The 21,141-nt window shown below is 38.0% G+C and overlaps 4 protein-coding genes and 1 long non-coding RNA gene across 5 annotated transcripts in view; 3 read left to right on the forward strand and 2 right to left on the reverse strand.

Annotated features, from left to right (window-relative positions):
- The window catches only part of LOC108807389 (choline/ethanolaminephosphotransferase 1), a 90,153-nt gene extending 89,828 nt beyond the window's left edge, over positions 1–325 (reverse strand). The window contains exon 1 of the mRNA XM_057007245.1: positions 322–325. Coding sequence (XP_056863225.1) covers positions 322–323 — 2 coding nt within the window. The 5' untranslated portion in view covers positions 324–325. The remainder of the gene's footprint in view (positions 1–321) is intronic.
- A 10-nt stretch (positions 326–335) lies between these two features.
- Positions 336–2,131, forward strand: LOC130510685 (uncharacterized). The gene is given in 6 exon segments (XM_057007250.1): positions 336–378; positions 453–575; positions 577–1,002; positions 1,085–1,165; positions 1,424–1,612; positions 1,829–2,131. Coding segments are annotated over 6 exon segments (975 nt in total). The 5' UTR covers positions 336–348; the 3' UTR covers positions 1,955–2,131.
- A 510-nt stretch (positions 2,132–2,641) lies between these two features.
- Positions 2,642–3,873, forward strand: LOC130510718 (uncharacterized). Its single transcript, XM_057007302.1, has 4 exons — positions 2,642–2,939; positions 3,028–3,173; positions 3,253–3,371; positions 3,474–3,873. The coding sequence occupies exons 1-4, from the start codon at positions 2,725–2,727 to the stop codon at positions 3,573–3,575; spliced, it is 582 nt and encodes a 193-aa protein (XP_056863282.1). The 5' UTR covers positions 2,642–2,724; the 3' UTR covers positions 3,576–3,873.
- Positions 3,748–4,278, reverse strand: LOC130510722 (uncharacterized). The gene is made up of 2 exons (XR_008944452.1): positions 4,078–4,278; positions 3,748–3,975 (listed from the first exon to the last, which is right to left on the reverse strand). It is a non-coding gene; the product is annotated as an uncharacterized LOC130510722 (long non-coding RNA).
- A 10,230-nt stretch (positions 4,279–14,508) lies between these two features.
- Positions 14,509–20,394, forward strand: LOC108817527 (protein SAR DEFICIENT 1). Its single transcript, XM_057007309.1, has 7 exons — positions 14,509–14,667; positions 14,929–15,004; positions 17,782–18,337; positions 19,161–19,321; positions 19,454–19,630; positions 19,715–19,811; positions 19,912–20,394. Exons 1-7 carry the CDS (start codon positions 14,579–14,581, stop codon positions 20,139–20,141), a joined length of 1,386 nt encoding a protein of 461 aa, XP_056863289.1. The 5' UTR covers positions 14,509–14,578; the 3' UTR covers positions 20,142–20,394.
- The last annotated feature ends 747 nt before the right edge of the window (positions 20,395–21,141 follow it).

The following is a 21,141-nucleotide window of genomic DNA, read 5'->3' on the forward strand; positions in this document are numbered from 1 at the left end:
TACGATTATAGGCTACAACACTTTCTGCGAATCTTGTTTTTTGATTGATTGGATCTGATGACGCAGACGCTGATTGATCAAAACCACGAGCAAGCGAGAGACATTCTGATTCGGAACCCTCTTTGACCAAGGCTCTCTTCCAGGGAGCTTCTTACTTGATTGATTGGAAGTCAAAAAAAAAAATTAGGGTTTGTTATTTTGTGACATGAACAATGTATTGATGACTCGGCACAAAAAATAATAATTTACATATAGATTTATAAAAACTAGGGTTTTGTGATATGGCCAATTAGGGTTTTGTGACATGAACAATGATGTAATATGTTTGGTGAATGTCAGGCACAGATCATGCTTGGAATGGTTCAGCCTCCTCAGGTGGTATTTACTTGAACCCCTTACTTTTTTGTGATCTCATTTCATCCCCTTTTCATTAACAAACTCTGTTCTTCTAGGTTCCAAAAGTGGATCCTCAGGTGCCTGCACAGCCTCCTCAACAGTCCCGTCAATCGATCCAAACAAAGCCAAACGTTCCAGCAGCTACAATGCAACCACAAGCACCTATTAGAAAACACCCAATGCAACAACAACAACACACAACAACAACCAATGCCTATGCCTCCTCCTCCTCCTCCACCTTCTGTCTCTGCAACCAGTAATAATAATGCTCCATCACAGCAGCCTCGTTTTTCCCATCCCCAGCGTCAGGGACATCTGAATCCTGCTGGCACTTCTTTGTCTCATCCTCAAGCTCAAAACGCGCCTTCTCTAGCTCCCCATCATCCAACATCCCAACAACCTCCTTTCCATCATCTTGATATACCAGCCTCCTCTACTCAGTTGCAACAACAGCAACAACCAATGCACTCTGTTGGGGGTTCTCATTTGGCTCAACAACAGCCTAGACCATATCATCATCAGTTTGGACCATCCCAGCCTGGTCCCAACGCTGGGTTTCAGCACCATGTCGCACCTCCCCAGCATCATTCTCAACCCATGTTTCATGTCAGTAGAGAGATTTTTGTTTCGAACATCGTGATTTATGTTTTTGACTGACTGAAGCTCGTTTATTTGAACCAATTTGTAGTCAAGCAACAGACCGCAGGCTTCTGTTGGACCTCAATTCCCGCAGGGACAGCCACATCTACCTAGTCAACAACCATATCAGGTGTTTTATACTCTTACTGTCTTATACCTTTTTAGGCAATATATTCGGTGGTTTTGCAGATTGACTATGCAATTATGGTGCTTTATATTTGTCCTCCTTCAGTGAGAAGATATTATTTATCATAATTCTTCTGATCTCTTTTCTTGTTATTTAAAATCACGTTCTTGCTTTAAAGAAATGAAAAATGTAAATGGAAACTGTGCAGGTTTTAGTTATGCTATTGAATCTCACTGCTTGTATTATTGTCTATTGTTTCAGGGTGGAGGTCAGTTTCGTGGGGACTACAATAATAACCAATTAGGAGGTCCGATGGCTGCAGAGAGAGGTCCTTCTTGGATGGCTGGCCAACCAGAGAACTCAAACATTACTCATCTCCCAGGTCTAGGACCGGTGCCTCCACCAAACCAAGTTGGACCTGGAGGTGGACCACCACCTCGCCCCGCGCCGGTAATTTACCTTCCCACGCAGCCATTGTACTTCGAGGATATACATCATGTCGATGATTGTCTAGTTCTATCATTTTAACATTCCTTTTCCAGTAGACGCTGTAGTTGCGTCTTTAGCCCGTTTGCTGGAATTCTAAATGACTTTTACTTATCAGAGAGCAAAGAGGCTTGTGTTGATGTTGTTGATGATTTTTGTGTGTTTTTCTTGTTTGTGCAGATATCTGCAGATATGGAGAAGGCATTGCTTCAACAGGTGATGAGTCTGACACCAGAGCAGATCAATTTGCTGCCACCGGAACAGAGAAATCAAGTCCTTCAGCTGCAACAGATTCTCCGACAGTGAAACTCAGTGATATAATCACTTGGTAGAGACAGGTTTTGGGGTTTGAATGTAAGGTCCGAGACAAGTTTGTGATCATTTGTAGAAAAAATAAGTAATAATTGTATTTTTATGTTGAAGGTATCATTTAATACTTTGCTCATCGCCCCCGGAGATAATATTGTGTTCTTGACTTTGTTTTTTGGTTCGGTGACATCGTTCTTCTGACTTTAATAGTTGCCTTGCCGTATTGTTTACAAGTTTTGTTCAGTCTTTCAAGTACTACTACTCCGCCTGGGGAAATGAACCGAACTCGCCAAACCCACCGGTCTTTTGTGGTTTTCGATTCAAGTTTGGTTAAGAATTCGGTTAAGTTTAAGAAAATCTAAGTTATCAGTTCGGTAATCCGTTTGTTTGGTTTTTATATTTTATAGAAATTATAATCAAATTATACGGACTTATATTTAACCAAACCGAAATTTATTCAGATTACCCAAAAATTTAAACAGCTATAATTGAATCGAACTTGGGAAAATTCGGTTTAGTTCAGCACAATTTCCAAACAAATGAACCATTGTTTCACCAAACCGAACATAATTTTTGTCCGGTTCAATTCGATACGATTTTGGGCACAATAACGTTAATGGACGTATTTAAAAATTCCGGCCCAGGCCCAATCCAGTTCACTCACATAACAAACATCACCTCTGAAATCGACAACTTGTAAACTGCTCCGGCCGCTATTAGTCGCCGGGGAAACCAATCGCAGATTCGCTCGTCACGGCGTCTTCGCCATGAGGTTCCGGTACGCCATGGTCTGCTCGTCGAACCAGAACCGGAGCATGGAGGCTCACTTCCTCCTCAAGAGGCAAGGTCTCGACGTAGCTTCGTACGGGACAGGATCTCACGTTAAACTACCCGGACCATCCGCGAGAGAGCCTAACGTCTACGACTTCGGAACTCCGTACAAGCAGATGTTCGATGAACTCAGGCGCAAGGATCCCGAGCTGTATCCTCCTATTCTAGATTTTGTTTTCTCTTAAGCTTTCGAATCCCTAATTGCTCTTTTGCATAATAGACTTAACTGTTCATTTCAGTTACAAGAGGAATGGGATCTTGCAGATGCTTAAGAGGAACCTAAACGTGAAGCTAGCTCCTCAGAGATGGCAGGATAATGGTGGTGATGGTGTGTTTGATGTTGTCATGACCTTTGAAGAAAAGGTTTTCGATTCTGTTCTTGAAGGTATATTAACCTAATTCCGCTTTTTTTTTATTTTCATTAGCTGAGTAACAAAAGTGCCTATCATTATCTTTATCTGCAGATCTTAATAACAGAGAACAGCCACTTATGAGAACCATACTTGTGATGAACTTGGAGGTTAAAGACAACCACGAAGAAGCAGCTATAGGTGGCCGTCTTGCCTTGGAACTCTGTCAAGAGGTTAGTATTTTTTATTCAAAATTAATCAGTTTTTTTTTTTCATCTAGTAGCAGCTTTTGATAAAAAACTTTATATTGGGGGTGATTGTTTGTGGGTTTTTAGATTGAAGGGAATGAAACATGGGAAGATACAATAGATGACATTGTCGCTGGCTTCGAAAAACAGCATAGGCGGAAACTTGTCTATAGCATCTCTTTCTACTGAAGATACCACTATTATCATCAGTTGCAGTGATCTTTCAATATGAGCTTTTTCTCTTTCCTCCTTAGATTATGTAGAGTGATGTTTTCTGGCCTGAACGTTGCGATGGTTATATCGTTGAGAGTGCAGAAGATGTTTGTTTCTCCTTGCGTGAAAGATGAGCAGATGCTTCAAGAACACAAATATGTTTGTCTTTTTATTGAAATTTCAAGGGAAAAAAAGTAAAATATGAAAGTTACAAAATGTATAACAGATACTTGTCCTTAGCCCCATCATTAATTCATTTTGTATTCAGACTCAACTTCCACATTAAGAAACGTTTCTTTCAGTCCCCAGCTCTTTCGTCTATCTTCTCATTCCTCCTATTCCCTCTCTCTCACCGCTTCAGCTGCAGCCAACACAGCTAGAAAAAAAATCGTTTTAGTAAAAGAAGCGGTGGCTCCTGATGATGATGAATGGCAGAAAGAGTTGTTCTGTGGTGGAACCGGAGAACGTGATGCATTACATGACGGAGAGAGAACTCATGTGGCGGGCAACGAAGATTCAAGAAACGCCGTTGAAGACGACAAAGAAAGTGGCGTTTATGTTATTGACGAGAGAGGAAGCTTCCTTTGGCTAAACTGTGGAGAGATTTCTCCAAGGTTATCTATAAATTACAAAACTTTGTTCTTTTGTTTTTAACACTAGTTTATTATAATATATATATATTTACGAACTAGACGAAATGTTACAAACACGACTTTACAATCAACAATTATATTTGTTTTACGAGAATTCTTGTCCGTATTCAAAAACTTCATGCCCAAAAATTCTATCTATACCATACTAAAATAAGTTATAAGTTATATACCTTTTACCATCGTTAATCACGGAATCGTAAAAGAATAGTTAAACTGTGAAAAAAAATAATTAAACTGTGAAAAAATTTATAATTTATCAGGAAAAAAATAATTAAGTTGTAGAAAATTTTAAAATTTGTGAAATGATGGAATAAATATTTAATTGATTAAAATATTTTGAATGGTATTCACCTTTTATAAGAAAATTAAATATTAATAATAAAAATAATCATTACATAATATGAAAATAACTAAAATTTATCAAAATTACTTCAGCTCTTATTACATATATTTACCTTATCTTTTAATATGATTTAGTAACAGATTGACAATTGATAATATTACAAAACAAATTATAATATAACTTTATTTTATTTTAATGTGTTCCAAAAGTCAAGAGAGAGGAGGTGAGAGAGAACAGTGAGAAAGTTCTCCCAGACCCGAGTCCCTAGACAGTTTAACCTGTCTGGTTTTTCCTCTTTAGTCAACCCTCCCATAGTTTTCCCTCCTCTGAATTCCTCAACCACCTTGTTTGTTACCGTTTATAGCAAACTTTTCAAAATTTTCCCGGTTTTGGTTGCTCTTGCCCGGGTTCAACCCCCACCTCCAGGTCGGAGGGTCAGCGACGCCGTCGCCATGGTCATCACCGGCTCCTTCCCTGCGGTCCCTTGCATCTCCTACTTATGCCTCACCCTAACCTGCCTCACCGGAAGCTCCAAGACGCGAAACTACTCCGGTTAACCTAAACTCCGTTACAGTTGTTCTCTGTTATAGAGCTTCCTAGCATCTTCTTACTACTTCCGACTGTCTCCACCTACTTTACTCTGTTATAGAGCTCTGCTACTACTCTGGTTTACTTGAACTATTGAAGACAATATGTCTAGAAGACACTCGAGAACTGACAAGGAGAAGTGGACGGCAAAACCTAGCCCCCCCCCGCAAGTCTTCTCCCAGTCCCCCTCGCAAGAGACTCCCTATCAAAATTCTCGATACCAACAAGGAAGCTCTGATAGCCAACAACCTCCTCACTATCATCGGGAGGGTAACTAACCCCCGCTTTCAACGAGCTAGAGCTGTAGTTGACATCATGCCCCATATTTGGAATCTTGAAGGGAGAGTCGAGGGCAGAGACCTCAGACCTGAACTCTTCCAATTTCGGTTTGAATCAGAGAGTGACTTACTCTCAGTCCTGGCGAAAGGACCCTATCACCATAACCGCTGGATGCTTATCCTTCAGAGATGGGAACCTATAGTCTCTCCGACTTTCCCCTCCACTATCTCCTTTTGGATTCGAATTCATGGCCTCCCTCTACACTATGGCTCGGACCAGGCTCTGGAGGCTATTGGAAGCGTACTTGGTCACGTCTCAGTGCGTGACGTACGAGAAGCCAGAATCCGGGTCGATATTAACGGCTTACTTCCATTGGAGATGAAGTCGGAAATCGAGCTGCCCTCTGGAGAGATAACAGAGATTGAGTTTGAATACCTCAAAATGGAGAAACATTGCTTCACTTGTTTCTCCTTATCCCACGAAGAGGATGACTGCCCACAGAGGGGTCCTGGCGACCTTCCAGCTAAAGATCGCAAACTTGGCATCACTCAGCGAATGGCTCTTGAACGTATTGAAGCAAGCAAGAGGCGCCATGATGATAAGAGGGGTTACAAACCCCCTGCCCCCCGACACGCTCCACCTCGGGACGACAGACGAGCTGACAAGAGTACTGATCATCATTTCTCTGAACATAGAGAGTCCCAAGAATTTTATCGGCGCTCACCAACTTACTCCCGTCGTCAAGCAATGTCTAAGGAGGATAAGCGACCTCAAACTCGCCCTTACCATCACTCCTCTGCTTATAGAGGCAATGAAGAAGCTTATGATCGCAGATCCATCTCACACACACATCGCTCTGACGTTTCTCGAACATCAAGAGGCTACAGGGAGACTTCCTACTCAAGACAAAGACACATGCTTGAGCTCGTCAACACCCTAGAGCAAAGCCGCTCAGGATCCTTCTACTCACTGCACCAACAAACTCCAAAGGAGAAGCCGAATGGTAAATCTCCAGCTCAGAAAGGTTTCTCGGGTAGTGCTACTTCCCACCATAACCATAGTCGATCCTCTCACACCCCCCTCCTGCTCCACCTAGAGAACCAATGACTCAAGCTGCTGTGAATCTGAACCCTGAATCCTCTAAGACAAGGGAAAGACGCTCTGTCTTAGAGAGAGTGAATGCTCCTGATCTTCGTGATCAGTTACAGGGGCGAACACTCTCCAACGGAGACTCAGGAAGGCTCATGGAAATTGAAATACTTTATGATGGGGAAGCTGCGCTTGAAGGCCCGAGTAGCACTCCACTCCCTGCCCCGGAAAATAATGAGCTCTCCCTTGCTTTGGTCCCTGCCAGCAACAGAACACCGGCATCACAAAGACTGGGAGGCATAGCTTCCATAGGCAGCAGAGAAAAGACCAGACTGGCGTTGGCAAATGCTATCTCTCCTCCTGTTGTAGTGGCATCGCCACCTGCTGTTACAGCTACTACTGGAGCTAAACGGAAATCTACTCGAGTCGTTACTCGAAAGAAGATCGCGAGGAGCCCTATCCCATGTCTGAAGCTCAGTAAGGCTACCGCCTCAAGATCGTTGAACCCGCCACGCAAACGACTATGCACTGAGAAGAGTAAAAAATTACCTTGCAATGAGGCTGGACCGAGCAACGGGTCCCCTGTAGCTAACAGGATGGAGGGGCGTGTACCGAGCAAGAACACAAAGGGAGCGGATTTTCGGCCCCTTCCTCCTCCTCTTTCTTAGCTTTTGTGAGCTGGAATTATGAAGGGTTGGGGAATGACTTGACAATTCGACGTCTGAAGGATATGCACAAAACTATTCACCCAGACATAATCTTCCTCATGGAGACTAAACATCAAGACGACTTCATTAGAGACAAGCTTCAAGATCTCCAGTATCCCCACTTCTTCTCAGTACCGCCCATTGGAGCAGCAGGCGGTTTAGCCCTCTTATGGTCCGACAACATAAAGCTGGAGATACTAGAGTCTTCACCAAACATCATCGACGTGAAGGTATCCTTCAAAGGAACCTCCTCTTTCATCTCTTTTATATATGGTTCCCCGATGGTTGAAAACAGGGCAGCAACGTGGGAGAAAGTATCACGCATCGGAGCTGATCGAGAACAACCATGGCTTCTCACGGGTGATTTCAATGATATATTGGACAATTCAGAGAAAGTAGGAGGCCCTGAACGATGGGAAGGCTCTTTCACCAACTTCAGAACCTTCGTTTCCCAAAATGGTTTGTGGGATCTGAAGCACTCTGGGAACCATCTGTCGTGGAGGGGAACTCGCTTCACCCACTTCATCCGTTCCAAATTGGACAGAGCAATGGCAAACTGCTCATGGGCGGAGCTTTTCCCTATGGGTCGTTGCTCTTACCTTCGGTTTGAAGGGTCTGATCATAGACCACTTGTCACATATTTCAATTCCACCGGTCCAAAAAAACGGGGTCTCTTCCGCTTCAATCGATCCCTCACTGACAATGAAGAGATCACGAGCCTGGTGTATGCTTCATGGAACAGTTCTCCCCTTGCTTCTGTTATTGCTAAGCTCAATGCTTGCCGACGAAACATCATCCAATGGACTAAAGATCGCAACGAGAAGGCTAACCAGCTAATCTCGGAAACGAGAGTGGCCCTTGACGCAGCGCTGTCATCATCCCTCCCCGACGTCGCTCGCATTGAGGCTTTGTTGAAAATGCTAACGACAGCGTATAAAGATGAAGAACAGTTCTGGCTCCAACGAAGCCGCATCCAGTGGTTGAAGAAAGGCGACCGCAACACGGGCTTTTTCCATGCGGCAACGAGAACCAGACGGATGCAAAACGCATTCTCAGTGATTGAAGACTCCCAAGGCGCAGAGTTTTTCGAGGACCAGGAGATAGCTCGGGTTATTGCAGCATACTATCAGGATATCTTTGCAACAAAGAGTGCCAGCGATTTCTCTGCTATCCAGGAACTCCTTCCCCGCAAAGTTACTGAGGAAATGAACGATCACCTGACCAGACTGCCTACAACCCAGGAGATTAAAGAAGCGACTTTCTCGATTAACCCCGGTAAAGCACCGGGACCGGATGGATTCTCCTCCAAGTTCTACCAAGCCTACTGGCATATTATTGGCGAAGACGTGTCTCGAGAGGTCCTCAGCTTCTTCGAGACTGGTACTCTTGATCCGCGGCAAAACGAAACCCACATCCGCTTGATCCCCAAAGGAACGAGTCCACGGACAGTGGCGGATTATCGACCGATCGCTCTCTGCAACACCCACTACAAGATTATCGCCAAAATCCTCACCCGCAGATTGAAACCGCTCCTCCCGGAACTCATATCCAAGAACCAATCTGCTTTCGTCTCGGGTCGGGCCATTGGAGACAATGTCCTAATTACACACGAGACCCTTCACTTCCTCAGAACTTCGGAAGCTAAAAAGTATTGCTCTATGGCGGTTAAAACGGATATGAGCAAGGCATATGACTGTATCGAGTGGAACTTCCTTAGCATGGTTCTCTCGAAGATGGGCTTTGCCCCGGTTTGGATCTCTTGGATCATGGCTTGTGTGGAGTCAGTCTCGTACTCCTTTCTGATTAACGGGACCCCTCAGGGTACTGTTACCCCCTTCTCGTGGCATACGACAAGGAGACCCGCTCTCCCCCATCACTTTATCCTATGCACAGAGGTGCTCTCTGCGCTCTGCTCGGATGCACAAGATCGCGGGACTCTCCAAGGGATTCGGGTTGCTCGGGGATGCCCTCAAGTAAACCATCTACTTTTTGCCGATGATACTATGTTCTTCTGCAGATCTGGCGCGACTGCGGTTTCGAAACTGAAGCAAATCTTGAACACCTATGAAGCAGTATCGGGGCAATTAGTCAACTTCCAAAAGTCATCAGTGACTTTCTCGGCGCAGACACCAGCGGAGGTGAAAGCCCGAGTTAAAGCGGAGATGCACATTGATACCGAAGGTGGCTTAGGCAAATACCTTGGTCTTCCCGAGCTATTCGGGCGCAAGAAAAGAGACATTTTCGCCTCGATATTGGACCGGATTAGGCAAAGAATCAATAATTGGTCTACTCGCTTCCTCTCGGGGGCCGGTAAACAGGTGCTCCTTAAGGCAGTCCTAGCGGCAATGCCCAACTATGCTATGTCTTGCTTCAAGCTCCCAGCATCTCTTTGTAAGCAAATTCAATCACTCCTCACTCGGTTCTGGTGGGATGCCAACCCAACGAAGAGAAAGATGTGCTGGGTTGCTTGGTCGACGCTTACGAAACCGAAATATGCTGGTGGATTGGGATTCCGTGATATAGCCAACTTTAATGATGCGCTCTTGGCTAAGATCGGCTGGAGACTGATAAGAGAGCCCAATTCCTTAGTGGCACAGGTGCTACTAGGAAAGTATGCAAAAAAACTCAACATTCCTAGACTGCGAAGCCCCATCAGTGGCGTCCCACGGTTGGCGTAGCATCCTCATCGGACGGGACCTGCTCAAGAAAGGATTAAGCTGGGTCGTAGGGAATGGAGAGAGCATACGGGTGTGGCAGGATCCATGTCTGTCTTGCCTTTCTCCGGAGATGCCCATTGGCCCGCCACCACAACACGCACTCGAGCTCAGAGTAAGCGACTTGCTCTGCCCGTTAACTAATGCTTGGGACCTCGATCGTATCCGGTCTCATTTACCTCAGTATGAGGGTTTTATCTAGAAGATTATTACTAGCTCTGCTCCAGTAGCAGACGCCCTCGTATGGTTCCCGGACATTACATGCGAATACACAACAAAAACAGGTTATGGTTTAGCTTGCTATAGCGAACCTGGCCCGACCTTATTACCTACAGGCTTTGAATGGTTGAAACACATCTGGAACATCCCCACCTCCCCAAAACTCAAAGACTTTCTATGGAAAGTAGTGAAGAAAGCAATTCCAGTTAGCTCGAATCTAGCTAGCCGTGGAATTCAACCCTTTGTATGTAAAAAAATGTGGAGGGATTGAAGATGATCTTCATGTCTTCGTGACATGCCCCTTTGCCGCCGAGGTGTGGCAGCTCTCTCCACTAACCTGGATACCGGAAGCTGCTATCCCATCAATGGCTCACCTTCTAACCCTCAATACGAGGATGATCACTCTGCCCCCTGTGGAAATTTATGTACCACTATTGCCCTGGTTACTTTGTAATCTCTGGAAATCTCGTAACAAACTTTATTTTGATGACAGATCTTTCACAGCTCAAGAAGTGGTGAACAAAGCTATCACAGATGCAAGGGAGTGGCAAGCGGCTCAGATTTTCGAGCAACGATCGAGCCTCACCACCTCACAGGTCGTCACCTTGAGATCACCTTTGATCACCCCCCCCCCTAGCAGGCCCTCTCTGTTACGTCGACGCTGCCTGGAGCTCCGACACAGGTACCTGTGGGATTGGTGGTATCTTCAAGAACACATCCCCTACCCTGCCGGAAATCAAGTTCTCTCAACACTCTATCTCATCCGCGTTAATGGCCGAGGTCGTCGCTATCCGTTCTGCAGTTATGAAAGCTGCATCGTCAAACCTTCGATCTCTCACTGTTCTCTCTGACTCGAAAGTCCTCATCACCATGCTGAAGACCAAGACCTCAAGACCGGTTCTGTTTGGGATATTGTTTGATATTTTCTATTTTAGCTCTGTACTTGACTCTGTTTCTTTTCTGTTTATCCCTCGTCTGCAAAACTTTAAGGCAGACGGAATGGCCAAGTCGGCTCTTGCCATGAATGTTGTTAATCCCTTTACTGAAGGGTATACTTTTTTATTTGAAGTAATGAAGTTATGTTTGATAAAAAAAAACTTTATTTTAAACATAACTATTTATCATAAAAATATTGCTATTTATTTAAAATTTTAAAATGGTATTAGCATATAATTTGGTAATATGAAAGGTTTGAATTTATAATTTTTTCACCATAATCTATTAAACTTACTTTTCCACTTAATATTTTTTTTTATATATTTTTGTCAATAAAAAGGCAAACCTGCGTTTTTCATATTTTTCTTATTTCGCAATTTTTTTGATTGGTAAAATATTTACGGAATCACGTAAAGATATCGTTCTGCCATTCCTGTTAACTTCAACCATGTGGAACACCACAATACTAACAACTTGGAGGTATAACCATCTTACACTAACTGTTTAAACAAACAATGCACGATCAAACAAACAATTATATGAGCCAAAAGTAATGATTTGCTAGCTCATCTTTTGTTGTGATGTCCTACTTTTTCAAAATCAATCATGACATTCCTTTTACAAAAATCCTAAACAAAAAGAAACTCCCAAATGTTTATTTTTCTTTTGTTCTCGAAAATAATTGTTTCATTTCTAAATATTTGTTTGAAATATGTAGAGTTGCAAAAATTTATGATTGCGATATGTTTTCGTTGTTCAAATGAGTATCATATGATTGTCTAATAAATTAATTGGAGATGGTATAGTATATTGAGAAACCAGTAGTATACTATAACTCTTTTTTGAACTAACAAAGAAAGCAATGTAAAAAATGTTAGATCCTTTCTTCCAGTACTGCAGTAACAGAGATTGACTTGCAAGATGTTATTATAATCCTGTTATAATTCGCTAGTTAGTAATCGTATAATCACGCACACACACAGACATTTTGTTCCTTGTGCGGTCTTTCATTTTATCTCAACATATTTTTATAATGTTTTTTTTAATAATGTTAAAAAAGCTTAAGTGGAAAGTTATACTTATATTTAAGAAATTTAATTATATTTAATTAAGGCTATATGACTATATGTTTAAGATTTACAGATACAACGTCCAAACTAAAGTTACTTAATCAAAATAAATTATTACTTACACACGGTACATATATATCTGAGATATAAAGAATGTGGCTTAGCTTAGTGACAAAAACTGCTAAGGGGAAAGGTAGATTCTTGGTGCACAAAAGAAAAAAGAAAGGTAGATTCCAAGAAGGGTAGATCCTTGGTGCACACGGTACTCTGTTCCTCACGCCCACTTGTTACATTTAGAGAATTTGCATTCCCTACCCACACATTTATTCATAATTAGCTATATACCATAGATCACTATTCTACACTGACATTTCTTTTAGTGTCTCTTTATTTTGCCTTGCTCTGATCCAACACGTGGCCCAAATTTCACTGCTCAAGGCAGATTCTTAATTTCACCATGGTTTTAGGATATTGACCCAATTGACTCTTACATTTAATCTTTGGTTTTAATTTCATTTCAAAGCTAGAAAAAGGAATATACTCAGATCATAATGAATTTAAAGTTCAATTAGTATGAAAATGTACGAAATCAGCAATCTACAGAGTTTTTTGAATTAGCCACCCCCAAAAGAGGATAGCAATTGAGAAATGGACTTCTCATCGATCAGATTATATCAATTTCAATAAATGGTTATTGTTATGTACTCTGTGTAATGACTTTCGTGACCAAGACTATGAAACAAGAATACCATAAAGCTTATCATCGATGCCATTCACTAATTAAACGCCTCCAAGAATATTTTGAAGTTGGAAAATAAAATAATAGTTTTGATAGAGACCTAACAGAGTCGACTGAAAGCTAAAAGAACGACAAGTTTTTTAGGAAGATTGAGATTAGAATCTGACCCCACAAGAAACTACCCGTGAAGAACAAATCAATTCCACGAACCTTCTTCGAAATGATTCACTTTACCCTTTATATGTAGTTTTAATATTTAATGAACCCATAAGAACTTGGATGATAAGATTTACTGACGCAAAACATTCTACATGAAAAACGAGTGTTTCAAAATTTATGGTTTAATAGTAGCCATTCAATTATTATAATATATTGGGAAACCCCTAAAAAGCTTAGATTATCACAATACTTTCTTTTAGGTCGATGAAATTATTTCTGTATAAAAAAGAGCTTGATATATCATATATTTCGGACGAGACCAACCAGAACTAACAAGTTGATGTTATTGCAAACTTTGCTTTTTGACATCAAATAAAGAAGAAACAAATCTAAACTAAACCTGTCTTTTTCTCTAGTTTTCATAAATTTCTGATTAAGTAATACATGGAACTACTAGATAACAAAAAAAATGGAATTACTAGATAACTGATTTATCGTTTATATATGACATCTTGATCTATCATAAGTATGTTAATTAATTTATTTGAAGATGAAAAAGAGAAAAAAATGAAAAAGAAAGAAAATCTTACATAGTAATAAATTATGTTTTTATAACAAAATTAGCATATGAATGGATTTTTTTTTAAAAGTATCATTTATTAAAGATAAAAACAAATACATGTTACATATCTGAATTTAGTACTTAGTGATTAGAATTTTAATTTTAGTACTTAGAGGATGAGAATGTGATTAAGGTTTAGGAGCTAGAGTAAATTTTTTTTGTTAAATGTTTTTTCCTTTCGCAAAGAATTTTATGCAGATTAAAAATTAGAAAATTATAAAAACATATCTGTATATAATAAACAATTAATCAAACGAAAAATAATTTAAAGAAAATTTTGTTAGTTATTCAAAAAAGGCAGGAAAAATTGAATATGTAAAGTAGCATTAAAAGTAGAATAACATTATTTTTAAATATGAAAAATATTGAGATAATATTTTTCTGAAACAGTGGAAGCAAATATAATTTTATAGATTTTTATCAGTTGGTGGTGTTATTTTCGGATAAATTTTAGAAAGTATAATTTTGAATTCAGTCAAAAAAAAGTATAATTTTGAAGATTTGCCAAAAAAACCGTTAAAGAACGGACCGCGGATCGGATGTTATCATACACTCGTAGACACTGAGTGCCCTCTCCACAAGAAGAAGTAATCAAACTTAATATTAACCGTTATATAACACTTTCTCTTTTGGGGTTGACGTCAAAAGTCTCCCTATATATGACGCTATTAAAAGAAATTTCGCCTCTACTTCATAATTTTGCCACTTGCCAGGTTATTTCCTTTGTCGTTCTGCGAACTTTCTTTATTTCATAAAAACCATCCATATATATCATGTTTGCCCCTTTATTATTATCAAACATTTCTATCAACAGAATAGATCAACCCTAGATTTGATCGAACCTATCACCATACCGATCCCATGGCGGGGAAGAGATTAATTCAAGATCAAGAATCAGACCAAGAAAACAAAACGGAGAAACGGATGAAATCTCTTCCATTATTTGCCTCGTAAACTCCCTCAAAACTTCTTGAATATTTTTGTTCATATATTGTATTATGACTAATCATTTACAACCATAGTTTTAGCCAGGAAGATGTTCATTGTTCAATATATACATATATATAAAGTATATATATATATGCGTGTATGCTTTTATTTTATGTATATTGTCTCTTCCGATCTCTCTCTTTCTCTCTATTGTGTTTTTTCTTCTATTGATTCATTTTCTGATAAACGTTTTGGTTACTTTTCCCCCGGCCAAATTCCAGTGTGTTTGGAGCATTGAATACTGAGAACACTATGAAGAGCCTTTCGTTAGCCCTAGAGCCTGTTCTTAGAAAAGTTGTAAGTACACTTTAATTTCACTTTTTGTTATTTATAAATACTCGTTTTCTGTTAAAACGGAAATATGACATTATTGTATGTTAATATAGTTAGGTTCATGTGCATATCTATACTTTAAAATTGATAACTCATAGATATATGTAGATAAGTAGAGAACAAGAGAATTTATCAGATTATCATATTGAGAGTTAGAGGTACGTATCTACCATGTTTAATCACATTGAGACTTAAGTAACAAGTATCAAATGCATCCACACACACATATATATATACACACACACACACATATATATATATATACACACACACAAATATACAGAAGTCTAGCATTGACAACGCCTAGTATGCGAGTTAGAAGTTGATAAAATAAGAAAGATTCGATCTTCTGTCTAATCCGATACACTTATGTTATGTACAACACATACCCACGCATACCATCACTATTAATTTATCATAACCTCATGAAGATTTGAATTAACACTTTCAAAGTTACAGATCATTTTAGGATTACTGATGAGATCTACATATATATAGGGATACAAATTTTACACCACTTCTACTTTACGTATAATGTTTTAGAATTATGATTTTTGGTACATGGGAGTTTTTTTAGGGTTTTTTTTAGGAAAAAATACTTAGCAAGATCGTTATATATTTTTCAAGCTTCTCATGGACTAATACAGAATTATCCCCTATATATTAAAAGAGAAGCATTATAACATTTGGTGTAGCCATGTGTCATCACCACAATGCTTCTTAGAACCTTTAGAGAAATAAATTGGTCCATATAAATATATAATAAGCTTTTTATTAAACTAACAATAAATTAATTATTAATGCTCTTCAATATTTCCTTAAATAAAATTACGGAATTTCCTAATGTATCTAAAGTATATATATGACAATTAATGATTTTGAATAATAAAATTTTGATAAAAATAGAATAGAGTATCCTTTATCATTTTTTAAAAAAAAAGTTAACTTACTAAAATAAATTAATAATAAAAATTTAGATTTTTTCGTATGTGTTATATTTTAAATTTTTAAAAATGACTATAAATTACTAAACTATTAAAAATCTCACATTGAAATTTTTGTAACCATGGTTTAAAGTTTTGTTACGACAAGATACAAATGATTACAAAATCATATAAGTAGGAAATCTTATTTAATAAATATTGATATTAATATATATATATAATTAAACTATATACCATACAAATACATAAATATTTATGCAAAAAGTATTAAACTGACATGTGGTCAGCCTCATCATAAATTCAAAATAGAAAAAACAAATAAAACCTTTATGATATGATATGATATTTACGATAGAAGCATTTATGATTGTTCCGTTAGATATAATTACTATTTCCTTTTCTTCCTTAAATAAAACATACGGAATTACCATAAATGACTAATATATATATGACAATTAATGATTTTAACAATAAAGATTTGATAACAATATATATTTCCTCCATCATTTTTTGTTTAATTTTATATTATTAAAATAAATTAAACAATTAAATTAGCTATAAATTAAAATTTAGATTTTTGTATATGTATATATTTGAATTTAGAAAAATGAAAATAAATCACTAAAAACTATTAGACTTATTATGTTAAAATTAATGATCAAGGGTTTTAACATTTTTATTATAAAAAGATACACATGATTTTAAAACCATATGAGTGAAAACTATTATTTAATAATAAAACAAATATATATAGATTAAACTATATACCATATAAGATTACATAAATATTTTAATTTCAAAACTTTCAATGAATTTTCAAGAACATTTATAAATTATAAACTTATTAAATTTTTCACATTGAAACCGGTTAAACTGAAACATGTAAATATGTATATATTTATAACGACGCATGAATATCTATTTGTTATATGAGTTGAACTATAATTTTAATTTGTAAATCACTTGAACTATAGTTAAGTAACAATTTACTGCAACTGAGACTTCTTATTTTCTTAGTCTATTTTTTGTTTTATTTTAGCATTAACTAAATTGAAGTAAAAATTATAAATTTGATGGACAACAATTAGTTGAAATTTTTTACAACTTTTTTTATCATTAAATAAACAGAGTTGTATTCAATCAAAGACATATTAATTTGATGAACACTAAATATGAAAGAATAGAAAAAAGTTCCTTTCATGCTTCTGTTTTTTTTTTTTCAAAATTTAGAGCTTTGATATTAATTTTATAGATTTAACTATTTTATTAGATGATAGAAGCTTTTTTTTGTTTTTTATTCTTTTATTTAAATATATAATATATTTTAGTTAAATGACTTTTTGACAACATGACTTTAAAATTCGTATAACATATAATATGATCTCAAACTAAATAATTATGTTTTTGGTTAAAAACCGAATAAACTGAAAACAACGATATATAAACTAAATCAAACCGAAGTAAATATGGATTTAGAATAGTAGTTATATTTTACTAACCGAAATACCGAAAAAACCGAACCTAACCAAAACCAACCCGATATCCGGATTGAACACCCATAATCCAAATAAAAACCGAACTATTGTTTCATTCTCCAAAACATATTTAAAATAACAACTTCATCCCGCGCAAGGCGCGGGTCTTATCCTAGTAGTGTAGTAAATCATATTAACAACAGAAATAATATACACTTTTGTTATTTGTGCAAGGAAATATTAAACGGAAAATCTTTTATAGAACATATAAAAGATCATCGTAAGAGTATTAATTTATAACTGGTTTTGGTGATGGAAACAGGTCAGGCAAGAAGTGGAACATGGAATAAGTAAAAGACTTCGATCACTTTCTAGTTCATCGTCGTTTCAAGTAGAAGCTCGGGAGAATATTGCTCCGACACTAAAGCTAATGTTCGCAAAGCATCTAAAGAAACCAATATTCACGGGAAGTAAAATCATTGACGAGGACAACAATCCACTTCGGATCATCCTTGTTGATGACTCAAACAATGATCTTTCCACTGCTCCGGTGAATCTCGACCATCCGATCAGACTAGACATCGTTGCCCTTCACGGAGATTTTCCTTCGGGTGATAAGTGGAGTAGTGATGAGTTTGACCGTAACATCGTTAAAGAAAGGGATGGTAAAAGGCCGTTACTTGCTGGAGAAGTTACTGTGACCATGAGAAACGGCGTTGGTACTATTGGAGATATCGAGTTTACGGATAACTCTAGTTGGATTCGTAGCCGAAAGTTTAAAATTGGCGTGAAAGTTGCGAAAGGGAGTAGCGGTCAAGGGGTTTCGGTTTGTGAAGCAATGACTGAAGCCTTTAATGTTAGAGATCATCGTGGAGAATGTAAGTTCCTTTTCCTGATCTTTGCTAATTTACCCTAATTAGTAATTATTAACAAATATATATGTACATATATTTTGGCTTTTGTAGATTCATTGGTTAAAGCACTCCACTAGACATGTGACAGAAACATAACATCACAAGAAACATGTTTCCATTATCTTTGACCTAACCATATATGATTGCACTATATCAATCACGCACCTTAACATATAGATTCTATGCAACATATGTGCAATAGAAATACATTAAAATGATATTTTCTTTTTTTTGTCAAAACTATATCGTAATTGATATTTTGATTTTTTTTTGTCACGAACTCTTATTCATCAAATAATAATTACATATGGTACATATATATATATATATAATGTATTATTTTTATTTGTTTAAGAAGAATATTAGTTTTAATAACTAAAATATTATATTAAGAAATGGGTTACATCAATGTTGCTGTCTTTGGTCGAATTATTTTGAATTCTCTGGTTGTCCTAGTCGTGATATATTTTCCTTACAAAGTCTGCTTTTTTGTCTCCACACAAACTTACTTATTATTTCAACCTGTATGCCATTGACAAATTGACATTATTTGCGGTGTGGACCATAAGCAAACAAGTGTCCACTTTATATAAATGCAACAAGTCGTGGTCAATGCTTTTACATATATTCTGTCTATGAACCATTCCTTACATTAATTCGTCGTGATATCATAGTTCGCAAAGCATAAGCAAATACATAAAGTACGTATTAGGGACAAACAAATAATACAAGTTTGAAAAAATTGTATTAATAGTTTTTGTTTTGTACTTCTTGGGGTTTGGTGAAGTGTACAAGAAACATCACCCACCAATGTTAGAAGACGACGTGTGGCGACTAGAGAAGATAGGCAAAGATGGGGCCTTTCACAAGAAGCTCACTGCTGAAAACATCAATACTGTTCAAGACTTTTTGAAGTTATCCGTCGTTGACCTCGACAGACTCCGTCAAGTAAAACTATTAATCATTTAATTTGTCCTAATTACTGACAGAGAAGTATTATTCTGTATACCGATCATGTTTTTGTGAGAAATTTGATTGTCTGACTTATAAGGATTTGTTTGTTTGTTTGTTTGTTTACAGATTTTGGGCCAAGGAATGTCTGATAAAATGTGGGATGTCACATATAAACATGCTCGAGAGTGTACTTTAGGAAATAAGTTACACATTCACAGAGGAACTAATTTTTCGTTGACCTTGAATCCAATATGCGAAGTGATCAATTGTCAGGTGTTTTCTAGTGGAGAAGCGGTGAATCAAGTATATATCTTTCTTCTTTGAATTTGAAGTCATCCTTTGAAAAAACTGTGTTTTTATTTCGTTAATGGTAACATTTGGTTGCAGCTCTATATCAAGAGGCTAGCTCGACAAGCTTACTCAAAGTGGGATCAGTTAGAAGTGATGGAAATAAAAACAAACGAGGTTCCTCTTTTGACACCAGGTAATTTAGAATAGGATATAGTTGTTAGTAACATAATTTTGTACAACAATTTTTAAAGTTGGGCATAGTAAGTTAATGAAATAATTTTGGTCATATATAGGTCATACTATGGAGCAGCCGTATGGTGGAAACAACCACTACCACAACATTGAAAACCATAAATCGTATCAACAAAACGGATATGCTCTAGAGAGATCTCCCAACAATATGGAGATGATTAACGAAGGCTATATTACCACGACCCCAATGGAATTCGGTGTATGTTTCAACATTACCGGATCTTCGTCACAAAGTCATATGAACCCTTTTGAAAATCCTCATCTACGTTAGTATTGGAATATGAAGCCTCTTGTGCCTTCACATGATGGTTAGACTCTTTCCAAATAAAGGTGTAACTATATATACAATGGTAAAAACATGGATTACATTGTATATATATATGTATATCTGTATATTATAGGAGGAATGTGTAAAAATTTCAATAAGAGTAATATTTTCGCTTAATGGTATTTTAGCTGTTCACATTTTCATGTTTTGACAACATGATGCAGATGTTTTTAACCATTCACGGTATTAAATCAAAGATTTTATGTTTTGACGAGTTTGAGAAATAACTCGACAATATATATGATGAATATGTTTCTTTTTGGTAATTTATCATCCCGTTATTCCTTCAGTTTACTATTCATTTGGATACCATTTATAATCAATTGAAAACTAATTAGTAAAACATGTGAACTGTGTACTAGATAAGACTACTAATGGTGACAAGAAGATGAGGAGGGTAGAGCTGGTTATCTCAATAATCTTTTTTCTCTCTCCTCCCTGCCTAACTCTCTCTCGCGTCCGATCGTAGTTTTGTGAAGCTCCGGCGTCCGACCGCGTGACGACGCCGGAGGCGCCTCTCCTCTCCCGTCATCTTCGTCTGATCTTTGCTTCGCCATGGTCATGTCTCCCTCTTCGTTTTCTTCGTGGCTGTGTGTCGGGAGTCTCGTCGGTCTCGTCTCCGTGCGCAAGGAGCTCCGGTCCGGCGCAGTTCTACTGGGTCATGGAGTCCGGAGGCGGTGGGTGGTGTGGGTTCCAGCGGCGGAGTCGGCTTTTTAGGGTTTTGCATCCGGCCTTTGTCGTTTGTAGGGTTGGTGGCGCGTGGTGGGGAGCGGTGGTTTGGGCTCTAGATCCGGTCTGCGGTCGTGTGGCTGCTCATGTCCGGTTTGTAGCTTGAGCGGTGGTGGTTTGTGGGGTTCTCGGCTCTTCTTGGCGTCTTGAAGCGCTGTGACCTTTTTCAGTCCTCACCTTGGAAGCTTCAGAGGCTTAGTCTAGCTCGGTGCCG

Source organism: Raphanus sativus, chromosome 1 (assembly GCF_000801105.2).
Source record: "Raphanus sativus cultivar WK10039 chromosome 1, ASM80110v3, whole genome shotgun sequence".
NCBI lineage: Eukaryota > Viridiplantae > Streptophyta > Magnoliopsida > Brassicales > Brassicaceae > Raphanus > Raphanus sativus.